The sequence below is a fragment of the Oryzias latipes genome, chromosome 6 (assembly GCF_002234675.1).
Source record: "Oryzias latipes chromosome 6, ASM223467v1".
NCBI lineage: Eukaryota > Metazoa > Chordata > Actinopteri > Beloniformes > Adrianichthyidae > Oryzias > Oryzias latipes.
Genome location: NC_019864.2, coordinates 19,274,751 through 19,295,384, shown reverse-complemented (window position 1 = coordinate 19,295,384; position 20,634 = coordinate 19,274,751). Strand labels below are relative to the sequence as shown.

At 41.0% G+C, this 20,634-nt stretch overlaps 3 protein-coding genes across 26 annotated transcripts in view; 1 reads left to right on the top strand and 2 right to left on the bottom strand.

The window, feature by feature from the left end:
- The first annotated feature begins 1,939 nt into the window (after positions 1–1,939).
- miox (myo-inositol oxygenase) lies at positions 1,940–4,603 on the top strand. Its single transcript, XM_004069667.4, has 10 exons — positions 1,940–2,073; positions 2,148–2,225; positions 2,609–2,689; positions 3,129–3,291; positions 3,368–3,435; positions 3,509–3,618; positions 3,740–3,807; positions 3,911–3,960; positions 4,056–4,168; positions 4,244–4,603. The coding sequence occupies exons 1-10, from the start codon at positions 2,056–2,058 to the stop codon at positions 4,350–4,352; spliced, it is 858 nt and encodes a 285-aa protein (XP_004069715.1). The 5' UTR covers positions 1,940–2,055; the 3' UTR covers positions 4,353–4,603.
- On the bottom strand, positions 4,575–11,653 carry lmf2 (lipase maturation factor 2). Its single transcript, XM_004069666.4, has 14 exons — positions 11,414–11,653; positions 10,899–11,152; positions 10,791–10,819; positions 10,453–10,646; positions 9,480–9,658; positions 9,248–9,392; positions 8,595–8,723; positions 8,394–8,499; positions 8,219–8,315; positions 7,961–8,143; positions 7,712–7,880; positions 7,328–7,439; positions 6,195–6,303; positions 4,575–5,385 (listed from the first exon to the last, which is right to left on the bottom strand). Exons 1-14 carry the CDS (start codon positions 11,505–11,507, stop codon positions 4,972–4,974), a joined length of 2,214 nt encoding a protein of 737 aa, XP_004069714.1. The 5' UTR covers positions 11,508–11,653; the 3' UTR covers positions 4,575–4,971.
- A 633-nt stretch (positions 11,654–12,286) lies between these two features.
- c2cd5 (C2 calcium dependent domain containing 5) overlaps positions 12,287–20,634 on the bottom strand; it is a 33,714-nt gene continuing 25,366 nt past the window's right edge. For 20 of the 24 annotated variants that reach the window (XM_023955879.1, XM_020704081.2, XM_023955878.1 and 17 more), the window contains 12 exons: positions 19,868–20,008; positions 19,732–19,795; positions 19,596–19,657; positions 19,414–19,512; positions 19,240–19,329; positions 19,078–19,156; positions 17,675–17,767; positions 16,604–16,636; positions 16,168–16,299; positions 14,191–14,384; positions 13,960–14,106; positions 12,287–13,858 (listed from right to left, as the gene is read on the bottom strand). In XM_023955879.1, coding sequence (XP_023811647.1) covers positions 13,733–13,858; positions 13,960–14,106; positions 14,191–14,384; positions 16,168–16,299; positions 16,604–16,636; positions 17,675–17,767; positions 19,078–19,156; positions 19,240–19,329; positions 19,414–19,512; positions 19,596–19,657; positions 19,732–19,795; positions 19,868–20,008 — 1,260 coding nt within the window. In that variant the 3' untranslated portion in view covers positions 12,287–13,732. The remainder of the gene's footprint in view (positions 13,859–13,959; positions 14,107–14,190; positions 14,385–16,167; positions 16,300–16,603; positions 16,637–17,674; positions 17,768–19,077; positions 19,157–19,239; positions 19,330–19,413; positions 19,513–19,595; positions 19,658–19,731; positions 19,796–19,867; positions 20,009–20,634) is intronic. The other 4 variants (XM_023955877.1, XM_023955876.1, XM_023955881.1 and 1 more) reach the window with 4 other exon arrangements.

Genomic DNA, 20,634 nt, shown 5'->3' with positions numbered 1-20,634 from the left:
TTTTAATCCTAACAAATTTCTTTGATATTCTGGGTTAAACACAATCACTCCGATGTTTTTCCGCTCTGCTGCTTACTGTACAACAGATGCTTTGTTTTGTGACCTCGGACCAGCCAAGATGACCACAGAGCTGGAAAAGTGGCTCCAGATGAGCCTAATTCAAACCAGCGGGTCACATGACCACACCATCTGTCCATTCACAGAGTGGTCACTGGTTGTTAGCTCACAGAGAATCTTTAGGAAGGCTGTATCACCAATCATCTTGCTGAACACTGATCACTTAACCCTGTGCATTCACATCACAACCAGTTTGCCTTTGTTTCCATCTATGATAGAGACATGTAGACAAAAAAACTACCAGTATTCTCATTTGAAAGTCCCTGTGCAGCTAAATGACTATTTGTTATTTTTTGTCAACAAAGGTAGCAATGCTGTTGACTCCTATTTATTTTGCAAGAAAAATACCCATTAGATTATGTGACAGACACGTTAGCCTGCCTAAGATCTGCTGTCATCACAGTGTTGATCCAGCTGATCTGAATTTACCTGAGCTCAACTCTAATCTCTCAAAAGCCCATTCATCTGCGCCTGCTTCAAGTAGCTTTGGGACAGACAGAGAGCAGGAATAGTGGAGTCAGGCGGGGACAGCCACTTGCCTTAAAGCACTACTGCGCGCACAGTCAGCCAAAATAACCTCTAACCCTAATCCATGAGCTGTCTGCACATCAACCCTTTGTCGTCCTAAATTAGAAGAAAAGGCTACATCATACGGTTTTTACTGTTGGAATAATAACTTTAGTTGAAAATTTTCACGCTAGTTTTTTTATCAGCCATTTCTGTATCAGTTCGCTCCATTATAAATGGGGAATTGCTGAAAAGCACTTTATAGTTCCATTTAGAATGCTTTTAATAGAAAATGTAAAAAAAAGAAAGAAAGAAAGAAAAGCGTTTTTATGTTATTAGATTTGCTTATTTGTTTCATTTTTTCATTTTATAAGTTCTACCCCATCATGTTTGATGTACTCTTTTGTAAAGCTTATTTTCTGCTCTGTTGTTTGCGTTTACTGTAGCTGTATATAATAAAACTTTTTGGTATTCTGTCCATCCATTGCAGTCTAACAGCTGTTTGTGATCTTTAATATTGTTGCCTTACAAATGTGATTTATGAACGGAAACAGCTGGGTTTTAAAAAGGATTCCAATTATAGCTGCCAAAAACAAACAAAGAAAAGAAATGTTTTTAAAGATTTGATTATTGTGTTTTAGACACAAAATGATGCCACTGGACCCAACGTTTCCATCAAGGACATCCAAAACTTTTTTGGGTTGGTGCTGGGCCCTTAAAATGCCTCAAAATGTACTGCAGGTTTTATAAATACTTGTAAATTAATTGCTAAAGTGAGTATTTGTATGATCTATGAAATATGTTAAAAGAAATTCCATTCTGGGAATGAATGGGGATGAGAAAAACCATATTGATTTATAGCTGCGTCACCGATGTTTGTGTATTTCTTTGAACTAGGACAGTTGATAATAGAAAAAAAAGAAATCCCTGTCAGAGGCCATCGTTTGCGTACTTGGTTAATTCCCAGAAAGTCCACATGTGGAAGCAGACCTGGTTTTGTTGAATTTGTCTGAGATTTCACTCTTTTGTTTGCTATATTGATCCCAAGTGCAAACACAGAAAAACAGATTAGTGTAAAGACTAGACTAGAAGAAAATTCAACCTATAACTCTGTCAATGTTCTCATTTAAATCAATGATCCCCACAGAATTCAGCGTAAATTGCAGATTTACTGAGTCATATTGTGAAAGTCTGTGAAGATTAAATGCTCAGTACTGCAAACGCTTTTCCTGTGACCGACACCCAGACAGACACACAAACAAGGCCAACGTTCAGCGCAACGTTAGGTCAATGTTGGTTAAAGTATCACTTAGCATCAGTGTACACTTCAGGCAGGTCAACATCTTGACACTTTCAAAGAGGAGGATAAATTAAAGGAAGGAGGCGATCAGTCTTCAGAGCTGCTGACTCGTGCTGGGAACCGCATCAAACATGAGGATTGTCAGCCTAGTGAGTGCACTTTTCATGCTTTCTGGTGCATTTTTGTTCAATCTTAAAACGTTTCTAAAAACATTTCCCTGTAGGGCCCAGACCCATCTTTGGCATATCGACCAAATTTGATGCCTGAAACAAAAGAAAAGGAAGACTACAGAAACTTTAAGGTAATAAAATGTCAACTTTGGAACATGCTCTTTTCATTTTCTATCGTTGCCATTTGGAAAATACAATTCTATGTAATTCAAGTAAGATGGTTTGGGAGAAAATGCAATTACGTTGAATGTTACAGATTTTTAAAACAACTTCTGATGCAAATGATCTACTTTAAATAGTTTCAGCTTCATTTGTTTTTACTTGATTGAAAGATTGAGCTTTTTTCAAATGTACTTTAAAGACTTAAATGAGTTTTATTTAATGCAAATGAACAATTTTCTTTTTTTTTCTTTAATTAATTACAAACAACATGATAGATCATCATGGCTAACACTTTAGAAAGCTTTCCTGTGTTGGAAAAACAGCAGCAAATACTTCCTCTGAACTTTTCCAGACTGGGAGTCTGTTTGACCGAGTCTACAACACGTACAAACTGATGCACACGCACCAGACGCTGGATTTTGTCAAACAAAAGGTGAGTGAAGAAGAAGAAGAAGAAGAAAAGCAGCAGCTAAACCTCTAAATTGACCAACAAAATCGATTGTTATATAATTTCTCACCTGATGACCATATCAACCTGTCCAAATGACCTTGCTGACTCAAGGCCAAGGGAAGAGTTAGCGGAAAACGTTTGTATAAAACATTGTTTACTGGTAATTAACCCAGATTTTACTTTTATAAAACTAATTTCAACCAAAGAAAGATTTTGACTGAAAACAGCCTTTTTAAAGCTCATATTTCAAAAGAACATTCCAATTAAATATCTTATTATTTTGTGTACATTACTATAATTAGCCATGAACTGAAGTAGATTGATGTTTACTGTTTTTGATCGGAAAGTTGACCAAATGATGATTTTTTTCCTTAAACCACCTAAAATGGGAAATGTGCAAACTCATTTCTCATCTCTGCAGCACTCTGAATGGAGCAGCTGCAACCGCACTCAGATGAGCATGATGGACGCCATCGTGTCTCTGGACCAGCTGGTTGACGAGTCGGATCCGGACGTGGACTTCCCAAACTCTTTTCACGCCTTTCAGACGGCTGAAGGCATCCGGCAGGCACACCCAGACAAAGGTGCCCTGCAGGAACACAGGATGCAAGCTCGTCATGTGAGAACGGTGAAGAACTTGTGGTGTCTGCTCCTCCTCAGACTGGTTCCAGCTGGTGGGCCTGATCCATGATGTTGGAAAGATCTTAGCTCTGTGGGATGAACCACAGGTGATTTTTTTTTGTAAAAGCATGAAATTGTGATATTCTTAAAGAATGTATTCCTAGAATGTTATCTCTGCAGTGGGCTGTAGTGGGGGACACTTTTCCTGTGGGCTGCGAGTTTCAAAACTCAATCGTGTTCAGATCCAACTCTTTCCAGGATAATCCAGATGATAAAAACCCTGCATACAGGTGACATTTCCAATTCAATTGTTCACTCTGACTTTGTGGTTTTAAAAAGAAATCTGCTTACACAAACAAAACTTCATTAACATATTGATGCAGAATTGATCTTGTATTGTGTAATTCTTAGGACCAAATATGGGATCTACGAACCAAACTGTGGACTTGACAACATATACATGTCCTGGGGCCACGATGGTAAACAAAACAAAAAGTCAAACACTGATGTCTGGACTTTGAGAATAAAAAGAAAAATGACCTTGCTTTTTGTTCCTTTATTGATTTATGTTTTTATCTTCAGAATATCTTTACAGAGTTCTGATGAAAAACAAGTGTTCTGTCCCAGAAGAGGTGAATGAATGAGATTTTTATTTATACTAGTGAAGCTGCACAGCTGAAGTGTGTGAAGTTGCCGTCACAAACGTTTTTCTTTTGTTTCCTGTCAGGGGCTGTACATGATCCGCTACCATTCTTTCTATCCCTGGCACTCGAATGGAGATTATATGCACCTGTGCAATGAGAAGGACCTGCAGATGATGCTGTGGGTCCAAGAGTTCAAGTGGGTATCTTCTATATTTACGCTCTCATACCTCTATGATGTGACATAAAGAAATAAAATAATCTCTTTTTGCAGTAAATTTGACTTGTATACAAAAACCACCGATCTGCCGGACGTGGATACCCTGAAGCCTTACTACCAGTCGCTGATCGACAAGTACTGTCCTGGAATACTTCAGTGGTGAAGCAGCAGGAGGCGCTGATGACAGAAATCATCACATTCTGTAATACTTTTAAAGTATTAGTTTAAAAAAAAAAACAGCTAAAGCTGGACTTAACGCTTTCTGTACACATAAATTATAATATCCCTGTTGACACTAATTTCTAGAGGAAGTGAGTCTCCCGATTGAATGCAACTTGTGCTGTAATACATGTATGATCATGAAGAACTGGAGAATGATGCATGCTGGGAAACATTTTTACTTTATTACAAAAATTTTAAAAAAGCATACAGTCTGTGGTCTTTTTTCCTAGAAATGTAAAAGATTTAGAAATGAAAGTGCTTAATTTTTAGTTCAGTACAGCAAAACACATGATAGTGTAGAAAACCCATCACAACCAGTGGATCTGGAACCTCAATGTTCTGCTTTCATTCTTGGTTCTTTCACTCCGGGTCTTCAGTGCTCCAAGCAGAGGAAGCTGGGGTCCTGATCTTATTTTAGAGGATAGTAAGAGGTGCAGGTTAGTGTAGCTGTGCAAAATGCCAGAAAGGCGTCTGATGAGGAAACACTTGGAATTTACAAAGCAACCTCTTTGGCTTGAACAAGCTGGAATTTCCAACACGGGTAAAAGTTTACGGCTTTTTTAAAAACTTTCATCAAGCATCTTGTCCTCTTCCACCTCCTCTTCTTCCTCAGAATTATCATCAACAAGGTCGTTCCCCTCCTCTTTGTCATCTTCAACATCTTCATCCCTGCAGCTCACATCGTCCTCCTCTTCCTCATAGTCTGCTTGTTCAGTTTCTTTTTGGTCTTCTAAAAGCCTGTCTGCGTCGTCGGCTGTGTCGGGTTTGGTGGTAGTAGTATCAGGATTAATCAGAGAGGCTCCTTGGGAGCTTCGGTTTCTGTTTCGCAGTCCCTGAAGCAGACAGAAGGTGGCACTGCAGGCCATGAGGGTCCATATGAGTGTGTGAGCAGGAACGCCTCTGACTTGAGAGCGCAGCCATCTCACAGCCTGGGCAGCATTTGAGTTAGACAAACGGCGAGAAGAGGATTTGTCCTAAAAAGAATAAATCAATAACAAATTAAGAGCATGTATACAACTTTCCAAAAATTGTGTTTTTGGTGATGGAGAAAAAAGGAAAGAAGATTAGCTCAAAGTAGCATTTTTGAGTATTTCTTTATTCCAATCATTGTAAATCAGAAGCAGATGAAAAAAGTTGGAAAAAAGAAAAGGTGAATTTGTTCTGAAGAAAATACACAAGCTCCTTGTTCCGCTCCATTCTGATGCATCCAGTTGCATCCATAATAATTGGATTTATCTGCGCTTTTCCAGACGCTCAAAGCCCTTTCATTCACTCCTCATTCATACCTGGAGATGGTAGAGGCGTGGCTGCCAGTTCGCCCCTCTGACCATCACTGGGATCATTCATGCTGGTAGGCAGTAGCATTAAGGGTCTTGCCATTGAAGTAAACCCTCCAGGAATCGAACCCTGGATACCTGTGCGGCAGCCCTTTGCCCCATCAACTGAGCTGCCCAGCCACTTGCAGACAAGTAGATTTATGTTTGTCTTTGTGCGAGCTGGTGTCTGGCTCAAAACTGTGCGGCTTCATAGCTCCAATATTGCTCGTCATTTTTGTTCCACCGGTGGTGTTAGCTTGGGGTTGTGAGGGGCTGTAAGCTAGCAGGAGAGCATGTAAACAGAGAGCTCTCAGTTACAGAAATGAGAAAGGTGGTGTGGTTGCTCCATGCCAACTGTGCTTCCCACAACTTAAGAGGGGAATTTCCAATGAACTATTGCTGCCCTGCAGAAACTATGTACTAAAAATGACAGGTTTACAAAAAAGAAAAAGAAAAAAAAAACTCACCTTCAGTCCATATTGGTTGAGCATGCCGTCCAGAAAGGTGTTGCCCAGGTGCACTGTGGGATAAAACTCCTCATCATAGACTCTCCTCCACCATCGCTGTGGGGAAGAGCTGTCAGGAGTACAAAGATCAGGTTTTTACCTGAAGTACGATACATACATTTCTTATTTGCATTTATTTTCATAACTTCATATTTCAAGTAAAGATCAATTTATTTGTAAGATTTAATTCTAAAACCAGTTCTGTTTGGTTAAGACAGTCAGATGTACACAATGAGAGACTTAAACCAAAGATTGACACTTTAACAGTAAAAATATAAATTCTTATGATAAAAACTAATAGAAAAGATTATTTCTGATTAAAGAGTAGCAAAAACTTGCTTGAATATAAAATGTTTACAGGAATTTGATAAATTACTGTTGCATTTTTTAAGTGAAGATCAATCTGAAATTGATTGATTTTTGTAATCTACATTACAACAAGAAGGATGCTGTTTTTAATCTGAACTGTCACTTTTTGCCCTCCCTAAAAAATGAAGTTTCTGGGAAGTTTTTCAGTTCTGACTGTTGGTACAGCCAGTAGTTCATCTTTTTACACAACCCAACTTAACAATCTGCCAGTTTGTGGGGCAACATTGCAGCTACAGAAATGATCCATGCCCGCTCGTACCAGGCGCAGTAACTCAGTTGGCCTGTCGGGGCTCGTACACTTATTTAGCAATGGTTTCCATAACTTTTCCAGAACCTTCCACAGAATTTCCAAAACCAAAAATAAATAGACTATTATAGTCTGTGCCGCTGAATCAAACCAAAACACATATTGATACATCCAAGTTTGTCTGGCTTGCCGTTAAAATTGCAGCTGTCATATGAACAGCCGTTTGTGTTGGTGACTTTTCAAAAGCTTTACAGAAGACTTTTCACAAACTTTTCAAGGACCTAGCAATTGCATTTTCAATTTCCAAAACTTTTCCAGGTTTTTCCTGACCGTACGAACACCAGGCTGTACAGCTTTTTAAACTACATCCGTCTTCAAAATTGACCTTGAGGCAATACTGAGATTTGTGCTGAATGTCCCAATTCTTTAAAGAAAGGCAGAAGTCCCTCAGCCTAAAGACCTGCCGGTGAGCACTGACCCGTCAGCCTTCGGTTCAGTAAACCAGTATCTGTAGCGGTGGGCTCGGATGTAGGCGGGAGGCTGCAGGTGAAACGGATACTTGGTCACATCTGTCTGGATCAGCTCGATCACTGCAGAGCACAACGGTAGGAAAACTTTAATAGAGAAACAGAGACAACAATGAAGCGTTTCAGGTGGAAATGAAGCGTCTCCAATGGATTAAAAGGTTAAGGAAACTTGCATCTTTCTTTAAATATCATTGATAGCTAATGGAAAAGGCCTGTTTTGCTGTTTTTAACTTAGAAACATCAATATTAAATTCACTTAAATAAAATAAACCGGTTCGGTTAGCATTTTTTTGCTTGCATGAGAATAGAAACTGCAGCTCTCAGCGTTCTCCCACCGTCTCTTTTTCCTTGCAGCAGTCTGTATATCAAGCTGGTGAACCACGGGGACTGAGTATGAGGCCCCACGGCTGCAAACCACATTTGCCAGTCAAGTCTGGGCTGATGTGGAGTCACCACGGGAGGAGGCGCGGTCATGTTCCCTGGCTTGTACATGAACTCAATCTCCTAGAAGGTCAAAAGGAAATACTTGGAGCTGTAAACATTTGGCAGGCGGTGGAAGAGTGCAGTGTTTTTTCCCCACCCACCGTCCACGTGACTCCGTCGCTACTCCCCTCGATGACCACTTCTGGCCTCCCACCAACTCCGGTCATTCTTCTGAACAGGCCGTAAGAATTCACCAACTGGTAGCGATCTACCAAGTCGTAGGCTTGACGCACTCCAGGCCAAAGTCTGGCGTTGGAGTCATACTCAATGTAGGTGAACGGCACCTGGAGGACAGATTTTAATCAGGAGTGATCGCTGGTTCAATTCCAAAATATAATTTAATCTCGATGAAAACGTACCAGACTGATGGAAAACACGGAAGCAGTCGCAGTAGCAACCAACGTCCACTGGATCATCCTCCAAAACCTCCTCAGGAAGCCGGAGACGCACGCACACCTGAACACCAACACCACACATGCATCCACGCAACTCCAAGATGCAAAGCCAAAACATGCGAGAAGAAGACGTGCGTACCTGAACATGGAGGTGACCATCTCCCAGGTGAGGGAAAGGACGCCGATCCAGACACAGGGGATGGTGACGGTCTTCAGAAACTGGTTAAACTGGTGGAACGTGAACGCTGCAAAAAACAACAACACAACTGTTTGCATTTACAAGACCATGAGGGATAATGTGAACGAAAACACGGCAGAATTCTGGGTGAAACATCCAAACCTGTCCGGGATAAGACATGATTCTTGGTTGCATCCACCTGCAAGTCAAAACAAACGATTGTCCCAAAGATGACGAGAGACCAGACCCCCAACTCCACCAGGTAACACAGCCACGACTGCAGCTTCGAGCCTGAGTAGAGACACACCAACAAGAACTACATTTAGTTTGGAGAAAAAGGCCAAACAGAAATTCTACCTCTACCCCTCTAATAGTAGGGGAAAGGGCGCTATTTTAAGGGTGGCGCATAGTGACTTTTGACTGTGTATCCCTTCCACTGCGAGGGTGATCGAGTGAGGAGAAACACATTTCTTCACGTGGGGGTTGTTCTGAAGCACAGAAGTTTACTTTCTGATGTAAGTAAGCATTTTTGTTTTGGCATGACCTTTTCAAATTTTAAAAATCGATGTTATGTATTTTCCGAGCGCAAATGTAGCTCACCGGCGACTAGTCAGGATGTCATCGAGGGGGTAGTGTCGTCCGAATTTTAATTTTTCCATAACTCTCCACTTAGAGGGCTAAATGTAGGAGCCGACGTGGGTAGAGGAAGAATTCATATTTGGCCAAAAATCTTCTGAAAAGAATCAAAGTGTTTCAGCTTCATGGGTGATGATGTTGCTCCTCTGGCATCAGGAGCCATCTTTGTAGCTTCTTACCGTTGATCTGATCCTTCAGTTTGTCTCTCCTGCACAGCCAGAAATACACATGCTGATCATCCAGCAGAGACAAGCAAAGGGCCAGCGTCAGCAGGTTGAAGAAGTTGTAGTTTCCAGACAAAATGATGAGAACTTGAAGCAGCACCTGTGCAGGGAGGGGCACACAGGATTTATCTGCTTTGCTCTGTGCGGTATAGGTCAAATAGAAATGAGCACTTCGGGTTCTGTTCACCTGCGTGTAAAACGCTCCAAGTCTCAGCCTGCGTAACGGACTGAAGAACAGCACAGGAACAGCGATCTCTATGACAAAGGTTACCACCACACTCAGCTTCTGCCACCAAACTGGCAACTGGTGGGCAAACCAGGCCAGGGGGGTTGGGATGCACTGAGTTTCATAGTGATACGTCAAAGCTGTTCACCACAAAAACAAATGCAAAGGAGAAAATGAGCAGTCACTACGGATAGCAGGTTAACTTTAACATTTGTTTTAAAGAAAAAAAAAACATTTTGGAAACAATGAAAGACCCACTCAGATGAAATATCAGGTCTTTGATGTTTTAACATGGCATTTTTCCTCATAATGGGGGGCATATATAAAGAAAATTAAGCATAAAAGTATTTTTTTGTATTCAAATTGTTGTAAATTGAGAGGGGGTAAGAAAAAAATGCCATTTATCAAAGCTTGTAGATGAGACGTAGCTGCTACAGTCGACGGTTCACAAGCTCCCTGTGGCAGCTCCATTCCCATGCTTCCACTTGTAGACAAATAGATTCCATTCAGTTTTACTTATATAGGCCAATATTACAACAAAGCTGTCTCAACAGGATTCAGATCCATGTACGTCTTCATTTTCCTCATCTGAGCTGGCATCTGCTGAAAACTGTACAGCTGGATACTGTACAGTTTTAAACTCCAAAGTACACATTGTACAACATTATTTTTTTGTCCGGGTAATGTTAGGTTGGGGTTATGAGGGGCTGTAAGCTGGCGGGAACGATTGCAAGCTGGAATTAACATTTACAGATGTTAATTTCAAATGATCTACTGCTGCTTTGTAGAAAGAATGTCCTAGAAAACTGCAGATTTTTTTCTTTTTTTAGATACATTTGAAATCATCATAAAGACAACTGGGAACGCTTTCAGAACAGATCAAAAGATGAGCGGAGTGGGACTTTGCCCCATCATGGAATATAACTACACATACCTGTGAGGCCCCACCATGTAGGACATCTGGACGTGAGTTTGACCACGCCAGAGGCAAACATCAGTCTGAAGAGCAGCCAGCGGACCAGCCAAAAAGTCACTCCATCGTGCTCCCTAAACACTCTCGGCCCGCTGAAAGATGTCAGGGGAGCCACAAGGATGCAGAGGAACCCCGTCTCCAGCAGGAGGTTGTCCCTAAGGAGTGAGGAAGATGGCAAAAATAAAAATAAAAATAAAAAATGAAGCAACAGCAGCTCTATGAAAACACAGACACAAGTCAGAGTTTGTAGAGGTGGTTTTAATTAAAACACAAATATGACACTTTTGTTGAACACTCACCACTGGAAGTAGAGAAAAACCTGGCCCACCTGACACAAAAGCACGTGTTCAGTCTAAGACAATAAAAAAAATGGCTGGCATAGAAACGGGCAGAGCGACCGGACGCACCTGGTACAGGGAGAGGTACAGCGTCCACAGGCAGAAAAACACCAGGCTGTGTCGGAGAGCCTCGAACAACGTGGCGGCCAGGCTGAGAGCAGCTCCCGCGAGGCACAGCAGCTCCATGGCGGTGTGGGTGTCCAGGCCGAGCCAAGGTCCCAGCCACAGCAGGGTGGGAGAGGACAGCAGCTGCTCCAGCAGGGGCTTCCCGCTGTAGCGCAGCTGCCAGCGGGCCGGCAGCAGACCCTCATTCCCATAGAGACCTGCACAAAACAACCATGAAACTTCCTCCAAAAAAAACAGACGCAACTTTGTTTATAGTCGGAGTCTTACTTTATAAACGCTTTCCTAATCGGTTAAAGTTTCTAAACAGGCTGAGACTAAACGTAAACACAAACTAATTTGATGTTCCACCTTTAATTTAATTTAATATTGCCAAACAGAACAGCCAAACTTCCAGGCGGCTGTGTCAAAAACCAAGCTAGCAGGCTAACCTGCAGCGCGCGCGGTAGCGTTATCCTCACCTGGTACTTGCACGTACAAGGAGACAAAAGCAACCATGTAGATGACCGCCACGCACCAGAGGAACATGCGGCGTGGCAGGGTGACTTCCCCCATGGCTGACTCTACCTCAGTTAGTAAAATGTCACTTCTAAATATCCTCGAGGAAGGGAAGAAGCTGGAGTCTGGAAGTGGTTTCCCGTAGCGGGTCGGAAGACACGTATGTGGTGGTGGAAGGAACAGTTCCCCTAAAAGGCCACTAGATGTCACTGTTGCTCTTTTTAATATGTACTCTAGTTTTAAAAACGTGTGCTGCATTCAATGCCTATGGGGAAAAAAGAACGTCACACATTTTCCTTGCTCTTCATCTTTAAAAAAAAACGTATGAGCGGGCATTTTGGCTTTTAGAGACAATTTTAAGTGACAACATTGTCTTTTACTGAATTTTTAAATTGTATTTTCAACATTTGTCTTTGATTGTTCTTTTGTTGACGAAGTTGTAGTTTTCCGTTTATGACAAGACCATACATTAAACATGATTCTCAATTCCTTGAAATTACTTTGTTTCTGCTTTAAAACAAATATACCCCACACATTCTCTTTAATTTAACTTTAACCAATTTACGTTTACATAATTTCTAACTACATTTGATGCAACTGTAATATAGAAAAGAATAAACATATATATTGAATTTCATAAACTTGACTACAATTGTCTAAGATTTCTTTCAATCCTTGCAATTTACTTTTCATTTCATGAGAAATGGCCAGTGTCCAGTAGATAAAACCAGTCAAGATAGCAAGTGTGTTAAAATACTCAAGAAGAAAGAAATGTGAAGTCTTCTAATAGTAATTTTTACTTATATATTCATAAAAAAAGTAATCAAAAGCTTTAATGCACTTGGTTTAAATTGGGTTTATTGTGCAATTATTTAGGCAAGCATACAGTAATGGCAGTAAGAAGTAGCGTGCTGCTATCGAAAAAAAAATAATGCAAATATTTACATTCAAGTTTTAGATACCAGCATAGCAAAGCAATTTTAGATGATCACATAAACAGAAAAAGTACCACTAAATTAGACACTGAATTAAATCCCATTTATTTAGAATTTTTATGTACAGGCTAAACAAGCAGTAGGATTCTGTAACAGTATGCTACAAAAATACTCAAATCTGGTCTTGGAGAACATTTACACCCTATTTTAGATGGCACAGACACACAAAAAAGATCTTTGTTACAGTGCAGGACATTGGAGATGAAGACAACAGCAGCAAGACTCTTAAGATGAACACAAGTACCAAAGCAACAGCATTGAGGTTTGGAGGAAGGATCATTTGGGAAATGCAGAGCAAGCAAAAAGCTGTTTTAGTACCAAACTCCAAACTTAACAGTTTAAATAACATCCCAATCTTCATCCATGAAATTGGACTGGTTTCTCCAATAAAACAAACCCCTATTTGAAATTCTACCCAACCACTCACTATATTAAATAATCTGAATTTATATGAAACAGTGATTATGCAACTAGTTTTTTATTTTAGCATGAGGGCAAAATAGTTATTTTTTTAGTAACAAAGTTACATGTCAACATACTTTTGAAATGGAAAAGAAAAATCATATTTTGTTACAATTTATGTTCATGGCTGCAGTCTGTCTTTTTATTTTAAAGTTGCCAAAGTTAAAAAAAAGTATGAATCTGCAACACCATCACTAGACGATGAGAAATACTGTGCCAATAATAAGGAAGCTCATTTCCCAATAAAATCCATCAAGTTTCAGCTAAAAAAAAAAAAAAAAAAACAGGACACCATCACTTTAAACAACAAATTGGACCAAGTGTCATAGAGATGAATGGAATCATTTGATCAAGTGACAATTTAAGGAGGAATTCTTCTTAAGCAACACTATATAAAAATAAATACTTGTCTTGGCAGATGTAATTTGATTACTTGGCTGTCCCTTTACATGTGGCATTAAATCTAATCTTATGTGTAAATGGACAAACTGCTGTCTGGGGTGATCCCAGTCCACACATAAAAAAGATAGCCAATATTTGAACAGTAGGAGATCCATTCTGTTTGGAAGAGAGTAGTTCAATAAAACAACAATAACTTCACATTAGCAGTGGTTCTTTGGCTGGTTTAAACCAAAAGGGTTTAAGAGGCTCCCAGAGTCTTCAAAAACAGAGGCGTGCCGCTCCTTAATGAGAATTCAGTCTGCATGAGTTTGCATCAGTCATCACAAGGTTTCTAAAGCTTTGGAGACACTCTTTTGCATTTTAAGGCAAAAAATGACTTTGATTTGGAAGGGTTGGCTCGAGAGTTTCTCCACCGTTTCACTGTCATGTGGCTCCATCAGCTGAGCTAGTACAACTCAGTCTAATATTTGCTGTAGAACCGGTGACTTCCTGGTCCGTTTCCCTGATGTAGATCACTGCATCCCCACTCACATTTATGAGACACTGACACTGCGGGAGAAACAAAAACAGCAGCATTATCCCACAAACCCCCAAAGAGTTTCAAATGTTTCTATTTATGCTAAACTCTGTGAATGAGTGTAAGGAAGGACCTGGTTCTTGTTTGGATTCTCCATTAAAACACAGTCTTTCATGCTGTAGGAGACCACAGCGTTCCCACCCAGAGCCGCGACGTGAGCTCGAACCATCGCAAACACTTCTGCCACAAATGAATGGAGGAAACCACTGACTCCGCCCTCCTACAGAGGACGCATAAACACACAACATGAAATAATGGCAGCATTCAATTCTAGCTTTTGCCCCCAGCGAAGCTCACACTGTACCTCTCGCAAAGATGTGGTCTCTCGGATAAAAAACATGTTGATAATCCCGACGTATTTGACGATCCGCGTGCCGGGTAGAAAGGAGAGCGGTGTCATCTTCACCACCGACACGGAGCTGCCACCAAACGAGCGGCTGGAGCGAAGCGAACGCGAACGCCCGTCAGTGAGTGGACTGGAGTGCTCCAAGGATGAGACTGTGGTTATAAGACGGGCAAAGCACAGGTGGGAAAAGGAAACGTGAGTGAAGTCCACAACAACAACAACAACAACAACAACAACAAAAAAAACAGAACACAAAAAGAAAACATGAAGAGATCAGAAAAAGAAAAAGAAAAACAACAGCGGGAAGAGTGACAGCTGATATTAGCTTTGAATCACAAAGTAGTATCAGTGTGGAATGATGTGCAAAACATTTGCACAGGCTGAGTCACATTTAAACTTGAACAGTTAAGCCAAAAGTTTCTCAAAATTACACAAGATTCAAGTTTTACAGCAAATGTTTATTAAAAACCCACTCCGATCAAAAGGAATTTTTAGTGGTCTTTTACTCAGGATTATGCTGTTTTTAGACTAAATCAAACAGCTGTCGTTGTCTAGGACATAGTTTCTGCAGAGCAGCAGAAATTCGCCTCTGAGTTGTGGGCAGAACTGTTGGCACAGGGCTTCTCTGCCCCTTTCCTCCACTCCCTGGTGCTGAGAGCTGTCTGTTTACACTCCCTCACAACCCTAAGCTAACGTTCCTGGTGCTACAAAAATGGCAAGCAAAATTTTGCGCCATATCCAGTCGTATCCAGATGACAGCTCAGACGAGGAAAACGAAGGCGTACATGGATCTATTTGTCAGAGAGGGAGCTTGTGGCTTTCTACGTCACCAATACAATCTTTTTTTAAATGTATTTTTTCCTCTGCTCCGCTGAATTTGCTTGGTATTTGTCCTCTATTATCAGAGCAATCGCACAAGAATGTTAAAAACACCAAAAAAACGACTTCCATCGAAGTGGGTCATTAAACAGTTTGCATAAAGACATTTATAAATTGTCTGCTTATGATCAAGAATTCAAATAAACTTTTAAACTGGTTTAAAAAATAAGTAAAAATCTGAATTTGGCTCAACTGCTCATGTGTGGGTCTTTAGTTTCAGGATGACATGAGCGTTCATGCTGTGAGGTGTACGTATGAGACAATCACTTGGAGAGCATGCGTTGCCATGCTTTGTCAACGAAGCAGACAGACAGGAAGACGATGTCTGCAGACAGACAGACAGACCTGGGCACAGCTGTTAACAAAGTGTGAATGCAGTATTTACGGTGGAGGACATGTGGGGAAAGAGGACTTCTTTCTTTCTGCCGTTTGTGAGGCATGGAGACGCACGGGGAAACAGCTATGAGCAGAGCTGAGCACATGGACACGGACCAGAGTGTGAAAGGTGCTCCACTGCAGTTACCTGAGGTGGCTTCCATCCGGACACCACGAACCTTCAGAGCCAGACACTACACATATTGTATGCAGAGGGCTGGAAATCATTGCAGCTCTCGCAGGAAAGCGTTGCACCCAGCCCCACAATAATCACCAACAGTGTGCAGGAAAATGTGATTCGAACATCCCCCCCCCCCCCCCCCCCCCCCCCCCCCCCCCCAAGAATTCACACTCAAATAGTGGAAACTGTTCTCGGAATTTTCCAGATGCAAATGCAGAGAAGAGATAAAGGATTTTTAGCGAACTGCTTATCATGCAAGTCTACAGAAGGAGAGAGAAGAAATCATCGTGGTGACTGGGGCTACGGTTGTTTCAAAGCTAAGCAGCTGATTGTGATCTTCCTGAGAAGCGGGGTGTCAACTTTCACACTCCAGCTTGATTTTAAAATGCTCCCCCCTCCCCCCTCCCTCAAACAGCATGCACAGAGGGGTGTGTAAGTGCATATGTCAGCTTGTGCGATTGCTTTGTGAAACCGTGTTCTGTGTTTGCGAGTATGATCACCAGAGTGTGCTAGAGACTGTGTCCTCCTACTTGTCTTAACTGATCCTCGTCTTATGGTGTGAGCTTTCAGCCTAAGCAGCTCTAGCCAGGTGCTGCATCTGTCTGCAAAGGAACCGTAATCAACGGAGGCAGCTGGAGAGAACACACGCAAACACACATACACACACACACACACACACACAAAACAACGTGGACACAGCCCGCACCCGCACATACACAAACGGCATCCAAAATAAAGACAAATCAAAAACAACAATACACAGAAAACGAAGAAACAGAAGATAAAAAAGAACAAAAGTGGATGAGGTTTGGGAGTGGTGCAAGAGAACTGTCAGAGACAAAAGGATGAGAAGTAAAAATAAGGCTGTGTTGTCGTTTTTGGTAGTTGGTAGGTGTGTGAGGGGGCGGTAGGTAGAAGACAAGAAAGCAGACTTACCTCTGGTAGACAAATGAGAACTTTCTGGAACACCTGTCACACAAACAAACAGACGTCCATGTCTAACTTTGTGCATTGCAAAAAATGCAAATTTGCATTTTGGTAACGCCAAATGTAAACGCTCCAAGCATATGGGGTCAAATCAGGATCAGCTTAGCGTGAATGAAAATCTGATAGCAAATTTAAAAAAGTTCTCTTAAAAGTTGAACAGTTTTAAACTCCAAAGTACACATTGTAAATTTGAAGGAAATATTAAAATTGAAAAAAAAAATTATTTGTAAACACTTTAAAGAAATATTGAAAATATTTCAATTTTAAAAATAAATGTATAAATTATATAAAAAATATTTTCAATTTGACAGAACGAGGACTGGCACAGGCAGCACGGTTTTGGAGTGGAAATGACCCCCCCTTATCACGTCTCCTGATGTCAATCAGGTCCGGGTGGCCAATGGGGTCAAAGACCCACCCACACAGAAAATAAAGCACAGCTCAAAAAAACAAACAGTCTGAATTGAAATAGTTAATTTAGGACAGAAAGTGAAAAAAGGAAAAGAAACAAAAAAACAAAAGATGGAAATACAAAAAAAACGCTCTCTTTTCAACATTTCCTTCAAGTTTGAAATATATGTTTTTTAAATGTTCATAAATACTAAACAAAATACACAATAAAATGTATTTTATTTTCCAATTTTTAACTATTTACTTATATTTTTCAAATGTGTACTTTTGAGTTTAAAGCAGTTTCCCCCCAAATCTAAAATCTGGTTTTTCATTCACTTTGAGCTGATCCTGATTTGACCCCATACTAGCGCTCGTGTCCATTTGATGGAAGTTTAGCCATACCATAATCTACAGTCACAGCAAAACCAAAACACACAGCCTACTTCAAATCACTGTTTGGTTACCTGCTGAACGAACCACAATCAGCTGATTTTGGTTGAGTTTTGCAGCTGGGGTGATTAAAGACAATGTACCAGAAGTATCAGTGAAGGATTTGGGCAGTGCCTGTTAGTCAAGCAAAGCAGGGGAGGAGGTGGGGACGCTGCTAGAAACAAGCGAGTAAAATACCTGAGTTTTTTGAGGAAGACTGAGAGTTGATGGATGACGAATCTGTACACAGCTCCAGGGAAAACTGCAGCTGGTCTTCAGCCTCACTGCAACCTTTGAAGATATTTCATTGTCAATAGGCAGGGTTTCAAAGGAAAATGTGAGACACGTGTAACTGTAAGTAGTACCACGGCTGCATGGAGTCAGAAGTTATTTGAGGCTGTTGAGAAAACCTGATAAACTTGACTGTTTCTATTTAAATTGAGATTTGTTTTTTAAACTTTACAATGAGGGAAATGCCTCTGGAAAAGAAGAATCTAATCATCACCGTGTTTGATGGTTTAAGTAAAAAAATGAAAGATTTACCGGGGTAATAACCTTTGAGAAAGAAAAATGCATGGTTGCTCCAATTAAGAAAACCTTTAATATTTAATTAAATCTGTCATTCCCGTCAAATCTTTAGAATATTACCTTCTCTTTATAGTAATGATTTGCATTTGTCCATCTAGGAAGAGATACTTCCAGATGCAATGTGGAATAAATTTCTCACTTTAAGCCCCACTCAGGTCATTTTTGGAGCTATTGAAAAAGCGTTTCCTAAGGTCTTTTAATTATGGTTGCAATGTTCCCTTATTTATTGCAGGATATACGCTCCATAAAGCGATCGGTGAAATGTAGACAGTAGGATTAAAGGTGTGTAAGGCTGTAAAACCCTTCACTATACATTTAATAGGCTTTTCTTTTGAATATACAATAATATTATGTCACTTTTCTCTCTTGTTTAAACCTAAAGTTCACAGAAAAAATGGGTTCAGTTTTATATCTGATCGATCTGAAGATCGTGTGTTGTTTTCTAGGTTTAGAAAAGTTCTGCAGAGCGGCAGTAGCTCATTCGAAATTCGTTGTGGGCGGGACCATTGGCATGAAGCAATCCCACCCTTTCTTCCCCTCCCCATTGCTGAGAGCTCTCTGTCTACACGCTCTACCGCTAGCTTACAGCCCCTCACACCCGCAATGTAACATTACCACTGCAACAAAAATGGCGGGCAGTATTGGTGCTCTCCAGCTGCTCAGTTTTGATGCCAGCTCAGACGAGGAAAACAAAAACCTACATGGATCTAGTCGACAACAAGTAGATGCATCAGAATGGAGCACAGCAGCAAGCTTGTGGCCCGCCCAGCGTATTTTCTACTCTTTTGTTCAAACTGCATTTTTTTCGTCTGCTCCTGAGTCACATCGATTTAAATAAATTAAAAAAAACTCAAAAAAGGCACTTATGAGCTTAATTATTTTCTTACATGTCCTCAATTTTCAGAAAATGCTACAAGAACATGTTAAAAACACCAAAAACACAGTTTTCATCAGAGTGTGTCTTTAAACAATATCTACTAAAAGAGTTGACTTTAAGCAGGTAAAAAGCTCACCTTTGGTGATGGGCTTCTCAGCCGGCTTGTCCTGCGTCTGATCCTTGTCAAATGTCATGGCAACTGCTGTAACAGCAACCTAGCAAGAAAGAGAAAAAAAAAGTATTTTTAGTCTCCGGAAAAATGTCCTCCTGTTGGTAAACCAGTTTTTAAAGGCCTGACCTGGATGAGATCTTCTTCTGGCACAGCGACGGAGAAGACGAGATGAGAAAGACAGCAGGGAATCATGGAGCGCAGCTTAAAGTAGAAACTCTGGAATAAAGAATCATACACTTAATCATCCAATAGATTAAAAAAATATATAATCATAAAAAGAGTCTTAAAAGGGGATCTTACCTTTAGCAGATTCTCACAAAGGTCAGTGAAGACCTTGTTTAAGGCTTGGTTAGATAGATTGGCATTGCTCAACCTAAGGACCCTCACCGATGTAAACATCTGTAAGAAAGCAGAGCAACACAACGCTACATACCAACACCATAGGCAGACTTGCTGTGGTTACACCCTGACTATAGTTGTACCTGTAACGCCGAAGTCCAATTATAAATCCCAGGCATGGTCTCAGTATTGCAACTGTAAAATCCTGAGGAAAAGGAATAACAAAGTTAAACTTTATTGATGCGTCTGATCTGCAATAGCAATAAATCAGCAGTAAACCTTTAGGGGGAGAAGCATCAGTAAGGAGGGACTGGATGTCTTCAACAGCATCAGTATCATCAACCTATGGGAAAGAGCAAATTGTGATGAATTTCCCATTGAAATGAGGTCAGACTGGGTTTGTATTGATACACACCTCCAGGACAAAGGCATCCTTTTTGCCATGGGACAGATCTAGTTCCGAGAGTTCATCAGAGCTTTCTGAGTGGGAGCGGAATAGTCTGGATCGAAGCCTCGGCTCAGGAATCGGAGAACCTACCACCTCCTCAGTTAGATCCTGTAAAACAAACAGGTGGAAAACAAAGGAGGATTTGAACCACCACAGCAGCTGGATTTGCATCTTACATCTGTATGAATGTAAAACCACAGTTAGTGACACCACATGCTCAACCTGTCCTGCAAAACACACACACACGCTGGTATTTCCCTAAAACCCCTGGAGGAAGTGAGGAAAATGGGGGCGCCATCAAGGACACCCAATTGAGACAGACTTGAGGCAAAAATAATCTGACAAACTAAGTGGAAACATTCAATTCAAGAACATTTCTATCAAAATAAAAGCAAGACTGTGCAACAATTCTTGCATGTTCTCCCCGTGCATGCGTGGGTTCTCTCCGGGGACCCACCGTCCAAAAACATGCTTCATAGGTTAATTGGTTACTCTAAATTGTCCATAGGTGTGAATGTGAGAGTGCATGGGTGTGTGATTGTGGCCCTGCGGCACACTGGCGACCTAGCCAAGGCGTCCCCAGCCTTCGCCCACGAGTGGCCGGGATAAACTGCGGCAGCCCCGTGACCCCGAAAGGGACAAAAAAGGGTTTAAAAGATGGATGAATGAATGACTGTGCAATATTTTTGTCCGACTAGCTGTGACTATGAGTGACCTAGGGCCCTAAAAATCCA

Excerpts from the sequence above, each read along its gene's own strand:
- lmf2 (XM_004069666.4), bottom strand. The coding sequence starts at position 11,507 with ATGGGGGAAGTCACCCTGCCACGCCGCATGTTCCTCTGGTGCGTGGCG. Across the intron at positions 9,393-9,479 it reads TTGGAGCGTTTTACACGCAG|GTGCTGCTTCAAGTTCTCAT; the intron begins GTGAACAGAACC and ends CTCCCTGCACAG. Across the intron at positions 8,316-8,393 it reads ATGGTCACCTCCATGTTCAG|GTGTGCGTGCGTCTCCGGCT; the intron begins GTACGCACGTCT and ends GTTGGTGTTCAG.
- miox (XM_004069667.4), top strand. Across the intron at positions 3,619-3,739 it reads GATAAAAACCCTGCATACAG|GACCAAATATGGGATCTACG; the intron begins GTGACATTTCCA and ends TGTAATTCTTAG. Across the intron at positions 4,169-4,243 it reads CTGTGGGTCCAAGAGTTCAA|TAAATTTGACTTGTATACAA; the intron begins GTGGGTATCTTC and ends CTCTTTTTGCAG.